Genomic DNA, 11,164 nt, shown 5'->3' on the forward strand with positions numbered 1-11,164 from the left:
GGCCCGCCCGTGTCCCCCCTGGCTCCCCGCCGCCTGCACTAACCGGGGTGGGGAGAAACGGTGTTTGGACGGCGTTTCCGACCCGCGCCCAGCGCTGTCCGGGAAGGACGGCCTTTGCCTTGCGGGAACAGCCGCCTCAGCGGGGGAGAGGCAGCCTGAGCCCGCTGTCGGGGCGGGAGGCGTTACAGCCCGGAGTTGCGCCGTCCGGCCCGCAGACGCAGAATCTCTGAAAAGAAAAATACTTTCTGTTTTCGAAATAAAGTGTTCTGGTATTTCTGTACGGGAATGTAACTGTCTTGCGTAAATAGGCACTTGCCACTAATTAGTGACGGGGAAAGCAGCTGGTCGGTGCGGTTGGTATTTATAGGACTGCGCCGTCAGTCGTCTTGTTACGCTGGCACAAGTATGGTCGGTCAGCGGCAGGGTATAAATACGACCGAAGCTCAGATTCGGGCTCAGCATCCGAGGTCTCACTCGGGAGTGAAAGCTAAATTTGTCAGAAGGGGTGTCACTGTCACCCAGGCGGCGGGGCGGGACGGGGACTCTGTCAGCGCCGCGCAGGCCGGAGGGAAAAGAACGGAGCGGTCCGAGGGCTCATCTGTCGGGAGCTCCGGCACCTCCGCGGGACTCCCAGTCAGAGTGCCTCTGTGTATGTGCATGTGCGCGGTGGCGGCTGAGGGTGGGAAGCCCCAGATGCCTGAGGGGTCCTGTAACAGCCTCGTCTCGGGTGCCATAGGAAGCACTGCCTAGTGCTGCATGGATGCTCCAGCACTTGTTCCAGCAGTCACCATTTCAGCCACGTTCTCCCAGTCCTGGTGCTGTCTTCTGTTGCGCTGCCTTACCGAGTGAAAAAACTATATTGGAGTTTTATCTCACCGTCACATCCTTTCAAGAACACGCTACCCTCAGGACAAGATACTTACTGTCCTGTTGTACAAGATTTCCGTGACCTTTTCCCCAGAGCACAGACCTCTTCTCTCTTCTTTCCCTGCCTAGCCAATTCTGAGTTTGTGCAGGGTTAGGGTGGCTTCCAGAACATCATCAAGGAAGCCCTCCATAAACTTGTTCGGGTCAAGCACCTTTCTCAACCCATTTCCTTGTTCTTTGGCAACAGAAGAAAACAAGATTTTTTTTACCCATTACATCAGTGTAGACACATAAGTGCAGTAAGCTTAAGGTGCAGCTTCAGGGTTCATTTCAGATCAACAAACTTAATCCCATCAAAAAGATCAAGCCCTTTCTTTGAAGAATTGAACCCTTAAATAGCAACCTGTTCCATTCAAGGGAGGTGGAACAAAATTTTGGACAAAGTTACAAAAATACATCAAAGGTTTATTTTCCCTATGAATATCTACAAGAGTTTCTTCTACATGTTAATTTGTTACATTGATGGGATATCCCTTGCAATCTGGTAACTTCAAATAATTAAATTAAAGCTAGGCTAGCCAAGTTCCCCGTGCCAGGTTTGAAGCCTTACAGTATTGTTCTTAATGCTGCATGCAAGCAATAGAAGTTGAATGCAAACCCTGTGCTATCAAACTAACTTAAAAACTGTATCCACTACACGCCTTTTGGATAGACTTATTGAGAGTCTGTCTAGCATTAGCATGGAGGGAACTAAAATCCTGTGTATTGGTAAATGACCTGCAAGATTATGTCCTGTATCGTCCCCAAGAGGTAAAAACTTATTAAGTTTTTTACAGCTGTTTTTTTTTACTGCAACGTCATTAATAATTCCTATCTGCCATGATAAAAATGATATAAAAACATATTGTCTGAAAATATCTGGATTTTAATTTTAGTCATTGCATTAGCAGAGATTGCAGTGGTTGTAAATGTGTATTCTAAGTACAGAGTGGCAGACTGAAATATAATACTGAACATAATAACTAGTATATTCCACTAGTCAATTCAAATTTTAATTTTTTGCATACATATATGTGTGTCATTTTGGTGGATTTACATGCCTTATAACAGCTAATCCATGCTTTGTATTATAGCAAAGTTCTAACGGCCCAGTGAAGAAGTCTATGCGAGAGAAGGCTGTGGAACGCAGGAATGTTAATAAGGAGCACAACAGTAACTTTAAAGCAGGATACATTCCGATTGATGAAGACCGTCTCCATAAGACAGGGTTACGTGGCAGGAAGGGCAACTTGGCCATTTGTGTGATTGTTCTTCTTTTTGTTTTGGCTGTCATCAATCTGATTGTGAGTATAATACTTCGGCTGTAAGCAACGTTAGGACGTATTTCTTTTTGACGGTTTATTAGAGAAATAAAACTTACTCCAGTATGGCTGAGAAGGACTTAAAATGTACTGAAGGAGATTTCTCTTTTTTCTCTTTTCTTTTTTGTTCTTTTGTAGTCTGAGCAAGATTAGGTGGAAGAATCTTACAAGTTCAGTCATTATTATTTCAGTTATATGGTCCCAGCAAGGAACCTACCGTTTATGCAACACAGAATTAGGAACCTTGAAAGTGTCTCTCCATTCCCAAAACTCAGTAACAGCAAATGTGCAAAGTGTTACTAGTGCAGTACAAATGCATTCAGGATAAACTGTTAAGCCAGGAACATTTTACCTATAACAACAGAGCTGCACGTGAGCATTCAGAATTAATCGGCCACTGCACTTTAAACCTTTGTTGTTGTAATTACCACCTTTTTATTGCTTGATCAATGAGAAGTCATTAATTATTTTTCATAATTGGACATCCATCTGTGAAGGTGCTTTCTTGTAGTTCAAGGGTAGGTATATCGTGAGCTGAGCTACTTTGTTCAGGAAATCTGTTTAGCTAATGATACCATGGTTACCCTTAAACAGGAAAAAGATTTAATTATGGACATGATTTAATTTCAGATATATATATATAATATATATACAAATTATTTTAGTTACCATTTCAGACGAGTCTAAAAATCATGGAAAATGCTTTTCATAATTAAATGTGTTCTGATGTTTCCAGTAGGAGTTGAACAGATTAAAGTAAATTCACGCCTAAAACTCACTTAAACACTAGCATGAATAATTATTTCAAATAAAACATCTAGTTAAATCAATGCTTGTTGTGGGAAGATCCAAACGATCAAAGTAATCTTTGAAAATGTGCATTTCTCTTTCAGATTACACTAGTTATCTGGGCAGTGATTCGAATCGGTCCCAATGGTTGTGACAGTATGGAGTTCCACGAGAGTGGCTTGTTGCGGTTTAAGCAAGTTTCTGACATGGGTGTTATACATCCATTATATAAAAGCACTGTAGGAGGCAGACGTAATGAAGATTTGGTGATCACTGGAAATAATCAACCTGTAAGTTATATCATGAATTGAAAGTCTGTGAGCAACACTATGGAATTACACTCACATTATTAATAAACATTATAATTGAAACATCATTAACTTCATGACTTTGTTCCTGAAGATTGTATTTCAGCAAGGAACAACCAAGCTTAGTGTGGAAAAAGACAAAACTTCTATTACCAGCGATATTGGCATGGAATTTGTTGACCCACGGACACAAAATACCTTGTTCAGCACAGACTATGAAACTCATGAGTTTCATCTGCCAAACGGAGTTAAAATCTTGAATGTACAAAAGGCCTCTACAGAGAGGGTATGTCTCTTTTAAATACCACTTACTGTTTGTAGATGCTCATTACAGAATTGCCTTAGTTGTAGAATAAGGAAAAAAGTTTACTAATCCGATCTTTCAAGCATATTTAGAAATTTGACTAAATGTAGCTGAAAATGCAGCTCTGAAAATGTAAATCACCCTAAAAATTAGAACAGAAATGAAAACTGACATCATTAAATGAGTGTAACATTGGGAATACCATGCCAACTAGGCCTGTGTGTCTTTTTATTAAGCATTTATCCATTTGTGCCTGGATAACTGTTTCAGAAATAAAATTTCTATGAAAAGCTTCTCTGTTCCTAGTAAGATCTTACAAAAATAATTAGCAGATCTGCATGTATCATTTTCCTTCTGTTGGAGATAAATGTTAATACAACCAGAATTTCAGCAGTCTGAGTAAAAGTGTAGAGAACAATCACAGCATTATAGGAGTTGTGTCAGTTCATGGCTTCTAGGTTAAACAAGTTGGTTGGTACATTAAATATGCTGTATTTATCAGGAAACTAAAAAACCTAAATGTCAGTGTGTGTACATTTAAAATGTTGATCTTAATGTCAGACTAAAATTTCTTTCTTGCATATCATCACTCATAATAAAGGCTTTACAGGTAGAGTACAGTGCATAGTTCTTTTGAGTAACATCAGTAGAGTAGTATCAGTGGTTTTATAGAGGGTTGAGTGTGCCGTAGGAAGCATTGAGTAATCCTGTTAAGGACGAAGAGAATTTAGTTTGCTCTTCTTTGTGTTTCCTCTGCAAGGCTAACAATTAAATAGTATGTTCCAGAAAAAAACCCCCAAGCCTATAAATACATAGAAGGAACAGATTAAATGAAAACAGAGGAGTAAGTTTACGTAATCAGTCCCAACAGGAAGCCTATATTTGCTACGAGTGTTAACTGTGTATCCCATAAAATTGTCATACGAATTGTTATTTTTATTGCAAAAATAAAATACTTTACATACCTTCCAAAATTAAGTAATCCTTGTTTTTAAACGTGAATGTGGAAAATAACAAATGGGCAGAAGCTTCATAGGCATAATGGCAGAAGGGCAAAAAGTACATTGAAGTTTTTTATTAAATTGTGTAGCAATATTTTTAAGGTAATTAAAGTTACTCAGACAAACCCAAGTGACATATTTTCATTGATCTGTAATACACTTTTTTTGTTTATGTTCTTAGATTACCAGCAATGCGACCAGTGATCTCAACATAAAGGTCGATGGCCGTGCTATTGTCCGTGGAAATGAAGGTGTTTTCATCACAGGCAAGACCATTGAGTTTCGAATGGGGGGTAACATGGAACTTAAAGCAGTAAGTATTTCAAATCAGCATTTTTTGAACAGCTTACTTTCACGTTCAGGCTGATAATAAACTGATGTAGCTTTATATGGTTTCAAATTTTATATAAAGTAGTCATACATAAAAGTTTAGTTGCAGTCAGCGTATTTAGTAGGATTTTAAAAGGTGGTTTGTTACTTTTGTTGTTAATTAGTGGTTCAATAGTTTTCAGGTAACAATGATTTACTACTGTTAAGATGCTAAAAATCCACGATGCAATTAAAGCTAAGCTATTGGCCTCTGCACTGAAACGCATACCAAAGGGAATTCATCTTCTCTTCTGGAGGCTTTACTGGGGTCAGCAACCTTTGACAGAGGAGCAGAGGATACGGTTAGGAGCACTACCTTCTGTGCTGCCGCAGTAAGCCTCGCCAGCATTCATTTAAGAGTTTTGGAGATTGTTAAGATTGCAGGGCATATGGAATGATGGAAAAGGTTAAAGGAGGATAAAAAAATAGATAGACATGCACTTTTATTTCATGTGTGGATGGATTTCATGTATGAATTTAAACACCGATTCCCATTTCACGTCCATATTTTTAGATTTACTGCATTTGCTAATATATCTGTAAAGTGAAAAGCCACACTACTGCTGGCTGTCTCAATATCGATCTGTCACTGGAATAGCAAAGTACGTTGCTGACTATAATTGAGAAATTCATGGGCATTATTCACAGATTTAATTAAAAAATGAAGCCTTGTCATATGTACTGTTTTTATTCTGTTGATTTCTACAGCCATCCTAAAGATGTCATTTATTCGTTAAACCAGCTTGTCTTTTTCAACAACAACCTGCCTTGTTTAAATCAGAAGTTGTACTCTTTTTTTTCTCCCTTTTAATAGGAAAACAGCATTATCCTGAATGGAACTGTGATGGTCAGCCCATCGCGACTGCCAAGTTCTTCTTACGGGGAGCAGTTTAATAACGGCAACTGGCTGCGTTTCAAGCTCTGTATGTGTGCGGATGGGACACTGTTCAAGGTTCAGGTGACAGGTTATAACATGGGTTGTCAGACTTCTGTCAATCCGTGCGGAGCCACCCACTAAAACACAAACCACTACCAGGAGAGTTCTCCTTTGTGTTTACATATATTTGTACGAAGTAATCGCATGCCTTCAAGGATTTCTGTTTTTACAGCAGTTTATACTAACATTTATTACATAATATTTTTAAGCAAAGGCCGTTACGTTCAGCAGTATTATGTCATCATCTTGCTAGCCGTAATAGTGGCACTGATTTAGTAAGCTTTCAGGCTACATGCATACTGAAGTACCTTCCTGAATTGGGATCAGTAGAATGTATTTAAAGAACGTGATCTTAGCAACAATCTTGACTGCCTTCAGTTGCCTTTAGAGGAGGTTTTTGTCCTACATCCCAAGACCTTGAGGGCTGCTGAGAACACAACTGCGATCTGAAGTACTTCAACAGGAATGTCGATTTGTTGTTGGAAGTGGGTTTGCCTAGGATGGCTGAAATAGCAGATTTTTGTCTTCTCTTCGTTTCTTGCCAAAGATTGATGTAATGATTTCCCCCAAAATTATGTGGTTTACCATATGTGTACTAAGAGAGGGGTAATGGCAGATTCACTTTAAAATACTGCATTATTTCTGCTATATATTCTTATGTAGTTAAAAAAAAATTATGCTAGCATAAAGAATATTTGCAAAGTAATATCGAGTGTGGAAATGTAACTTCAATTTTGAAATAGTCTTGCGATTATTGAAGTGTTGCTTGAGCTCCCATTCTATCTGTGCAGTTCAGGCATTCTACAGTTGCTTAATTTATGTGAAGTGTTTATAAAACGTGTTTATATTAGAAGTACATTTTTAAAGATGTACTTATAACTTGCTCACTACCCAAAAAAAGTGTTTTCCTGGGTGCTTTAATGTGAACAGTGTATGAATCCGTTATTCAACAGGTAATAATCTAAAGCATGACTGTTGCAGCAGTGTCTGAGATCAGATCTCTTTTTCCACATAAATGTCAGTACTGCTGCATTACTGAGAACCTCAGAATTAAATTCTGAAGTTAAACTGCAGGTCTATAATTCCAACTGTGATGGTATTGGATCCTATGACAGCAGAGTAAATACATGCATATCTGAGTTTGCCAACAGTGAAACTGTCTCTGTGGTGAACTGGGGCCTTACAGAAACTATCACAGCCTTGTAACTGCTTTTGCAGAGGTAAGGTGTTCTGTACTAAAAATAGACCAGCTCATTCTAAGATTCCTCCTTTCCCCACCCCATGTATTTCTTCAGTTTAAAATAGTTTTGTTTTGCAGTAGCATCAAGTAACCTTAATCACAGAGGCCACAAAGGTGACTTTGCAAGTAGCTTTTTGACAAGTTTTTCTAGATAAGCACACACTTCTCTTCCTAAAAGTTGTACAAATGTCATTAACTTCAGAACTGGTCATTTGTTCTGGGAAAATACACTATCTACCCTTGGTTTATAGCTCTCAAAGTACACGGAATTCCACAAAATACAAATCGGCTCCTGCTGCAACAAGAACTTCTTATCTAAGGTCCCAATTCCTGTATTTACCACAAGTCAGTAAGTTCTCGTGCAGGGTGTGTATGGGTGGAAGTGATTTCTAGAGGGGGGTCCTTAGGTCAGGCATTATGCCACATGGGAGGTCAGAGGGGTCACGTTTCCCTCATTGCTCAAAGGCAAAGCCAAATTTGGATGCTCAGTAGTTGTTGGGGGTTTTGGGGGGTGGACAGCAGTGAAGCTGTTCTAAGAAAAACAGAATAAGCAGAATAAAATGTAGCAAAAGCCATTGAATTGCTCACATTAAAGATTACGGGAAAGTACTAACATTTTGCATACTGCCTTCATGAACTTCATAATTTTACTAGAGTTAATATTTATTAGCCACTTCAACACGTTTTGCTGAAAACTTGCACACATCTTTGCTGCTAAGTAGTCCCTCAATTAGTATCTGTTTACAGTTAAGAGGAGGAAATGAACATTTTTAGAATTTTCACTCTCATGCTAATGGAAGTTTGTCGTTTTATTTTTATATATAAAAATACACACACACACACACAAAAAAATATGTGTGAAAGCAGCAGTATCCTCAAAGCTGAAATAGATCTTGAAAATGACGGATACTGCCTCAGTCAAGTAGATTACACACGAAGAGCATATTAAAGCTCTTCTTTCGTTAACACTGATATGCCTATATGCTAGTATTGGATTCTTGTAATTACCAAGAGTTCTTTTTAAAATACTGTACGCAACATAGCTGAAAGATTTGTCACAAAGGTACTCTTAAATCACGGTCTGGATAATTCGTTTTGAAGTGTGGATTTTTTGTCAAAACGTAGCAAAACCGATCATACAAATACCAAATGAAATAAATTACCAATTTGTTAGCCGCTATTTATGTATTGTTAATGTATTTTGTTGCCTTCACTACACAGTTTGAGAAATGTTGGCGCCACACGTCTTGTGTTGCGCATTTATTTGTTGTTTATCTTCTAACTGCCTAAGGTACATTTTTCTATACCTATTTAAAACATCGTGTGGCACATTATTTATTTCAATCCCACAGATGCACTTAAGATTCTTGCATTTAAAGTACGTTCTACAAGCCTCTGTGTAAAACACTGCACTGGGTACGCTGAAACAACTTACATGTGAAGAGTTCTCAGCATTTGTAAAGGTGGTGGTTGTTTTAATAGGTGAAAGACAATTGAATTTCTAATCTTTGTTCTGAAATGAAACAATAAATTCTAAGATGCAACTGTGGTTCAGAAGTGTTATTTGTAAGAATAATTTTTTTTCATTAAAAATACATTGTCGTGTTACTGACAGGGAAACTAGTGTTTTATTAACTGTAAGTATGAAAATCATTCCACATGTACTCGTCACTGATTGTATCAGGTGGACTTTGCTCAGTGGTAATTGCGTATGATACCTGAAGTAGAGTTCAAAAGTCTCCACTGTTGTTAGTTCACAAGTTCCTGAGAAGCTGTGTTTCTCGACCGAAGGGCTGGAAAAGAAAGAAAAGGTTTGGATTGTTTTTTGGGAGAGGTGGCGGGAGGGGGAAGGTTACCAGTTTACGACTGTTCTTTTTGAAAAATACCTGAGACTCCAAAACTGAATGTTTAAGGCAGAATGTTGGTAATGCTTTGGGTATTTGTTTAGTGTTGATTTTTCTAATGTCGAAGTATTTCCGCTTTCTGTTTAACTCGTTATGCTGAACTTACCATAATTTTACATTTTACGTATAGATACTATGGATAATCTTCACTTGAGTGTCATAGCTGTGGTCCTTTACTTTAATCTTCCCGGATCAGTGGGAACCAAGTCACAGCGGATTCTTCTGGATACACCTCACCATTCAGACTGCCGGTGGGATGGGGAGTTCTTACTGAATTGTTCTTTTACCGGAATATCTGCTATTCCAGAAGATATATCACAGACAGCAATAACGGCTGACTTTAGTTACAATAACATTAAAACTTTTCTGTGCGCTGATGGAAGAAGTGAAGAATGGATGCTAAACCACCTGAATCTCAGTAACAACCTGATTTCCGAACTCTCCTTAACTACTTTTAGAAATTTACCCCTTTTAGAAACTCTAAACCTCGACAGTAATGCCATCCACACCCTCACGCTGGACATACCTACGCCTGCGCTTGGGTCTAAAAAGTATGGAAAAGGCTGTCATCTCCTGCCTGCTTTGAAAGTATTGTCAGTTGAAAGAAATAATCTTACTACAGTTCCAAGAGGTAAGCTTTCAAAATCTTTAAGGACCTCACTCCCAAGGGGACAGTTGGGTTTGGATAGGATTCGGTACGCCTTGCTGAATTCAGAATGCGACGATCTCATTTAGTTAAGGTGAGGGAAAGTTCCACCTGCGTGCAAATACGGAGACTGAAGCAAATGGGTTGTTCTGGATTAGGTTGGGGTTTTTTATACAGTCTTCGCAATCGTAATGCCGTAATGTCAGTCAGATACAACCAAATTTATCCTCTGAGAGCCCAAGCAGTATTTTTCCTTCTTGTATAGAAAGGGAGGTAAGGATCTTTGGAAAAACACCAGCCTCCACAACCCAGTCATGAACCTTAACATCAAGAAAATTACGGATAATGAATTTCATACTACTCTTCAGAAGAAAGTAAATAGTCTTTTAAATAAAACTCACTCCAATTTCAGTATTTCACGAAGACAGGAAAATATATTTCATTCAGTCAAAACAGTGTTGCTCCATGCAATCTGGCGCCCAAAGTGACACCTTCTAGTAACAAGAGAGGGCTGTAAGGTTTCGATAGACTTTTAGGAGGTGTTTGCTAGTCGCTGAACTACGCTAGGCATTGTAGCCTTTATGACAGCCTCTGTCCTCATAAACGGACGGTTCACACTGTCCAAACAGCGTTTAAACGAAGCAGAAGCTGCAGGACGAGCAACACTATCCTATACATTGTTTGCTGAATTTAATTGATCTCTGATAACATCATCAGATTCATGAGCTCTAGATTTTGAAAATACTGGGGGGCCCAAACCAAAACCCCACTTACCTCACGAAGTCAGACAAAGGGAGTAATTTTGCACCTACACAGGGTCCTCGAAGTTCTATTCTTCTCCTTTTTTGATGCTGAATAATTCTCTGGCATGCAGGAAACCGTTTCGCTTAATTATTTTGTAGTATCTGTAAGGTTCCCATATAGCCAGTATCGAAAAGCTTTCATTATAAAATACATTGATGCAGATTTGATTTGTTTTGATAGATAAATATAACTACACATTATAGGATGCCCCAGTGGGTCAGACAGATCAACCCTTTTCTGGAAGAGACTCAGTTCTTAGATGTTAAAAGTCAAATTGCTATGCATCGTACCTCCGTACTTCAAGTTATACTTAAATCCCATATTCATTTAAATACATGTTCAGAACTTTTATGTTTCTCCTCCAAAATACTTCCATAACATTCTAGTTTTTAAGCTCTGGTAAGAAAACACAAACTCAAGTTCTAAAGCAGAGGGGTTTGGCCACAGAGAAACCCTGCTGACAACCGCCACCCCAGGTGTCAGCTGCTGCCCGCTATTGCCGCACCAGTGTGTATTTTTGGCACAAATTTAGCTTCAGGGAAGCATCCAAACTACAATTCTTCGTGCAGGTGGCAAGGAAGAGTTGATGAACTGCCAGAACTTCTGAATGCCTTTCCTATCAGCTACCTCTAGT

At 38.9% G+C, this 11,164-nt stretch overlaps 2 protein-coding genes across 2 annotated transcripts in view; both read left to right on the forward strand.

Annotated features, from left to right (window-relative positions):
• The first annotated feature begins 405 nt into the window (after positions 1-405).
• SGCB (sarcoglycan, beta (43kDa dystrophin-associated glycoprotein)) lies at positions 406-8,720 on the forward strand. The gene is made up of 6 exons (XM_009335216.1): positions 406-633; positions 2,001-2,210; positions 3,122-3,307; positions 3,420-3,611; positions 4,812-4,943; positions 5,814-8,720. The coding sequence occupies exons 1-6, from the start codon at positions 406-408 to the stop codon at positions 6,015-6,017; spliced, it is 1,152 nt and encodes a 383-aa protein (XP_009333491.1). The 3' UTR covers positions 6,018-8,720.
• Positions 8,721-9,215: 495 nt separating this feature from the next.
• LRRC66 (leucine rich repeat containing 66) overlaps positions 9,216-11,164 on the forward strand; it is an 8,207-nt gene continuing 6,258 nt past the window's right edge. The window contains exon 1 of the mRNA XM_009335217.1: positions 9,216-9,711. Within this exon, the coding sequence (XP_009333492.1) occupies positions 9,216-9,711 (496 nt within the window). The remainder of the gene's footprint in view (positions 9,712-11,164) is intronic.

The sequence above is a fragment of the Pygoscelis adeliae genome, unplaced genomic scaffold (genome assembly GCF_000699105.1).
Source record: "Pygoscelis adeliae isolate BGI_AS28 unplaced genomic scaffold, ASM69910v1 Scaffold21, whole genome shotgun sequence".
Classification (NCBI taxonomy): Eukaryota; Metazoa; Chordata; class Aves; order Sphenisciformes; family Spheniscidae; genus Pygoscelis; species Pygoscelis adeliae.

Bases quoted from the DNA above. Each gene is read 5' to 3' on its own strand.
- SGCB (XM_009335216.1), top strand. From the start codon at position 406: ATGGTCGGTCAGCGGCAGGGTATAAATACGACCGAAGCTCAGATTCGG. The intron at 634-2,000 runs GTCAGAGTGCCT...TTTGTATTATAG, and splicing joins GCACCTCCGCGGGACTCCCA to CAAAGTTCTAACGGCCCAGT. The intron at 3,308-3,419 runs GTAAGTTATATC...TTGTTCCTGAAG, and splicing joins TCACTGGAAATAATCAACCT to ATTGTATTTCAGCAAGGAAC.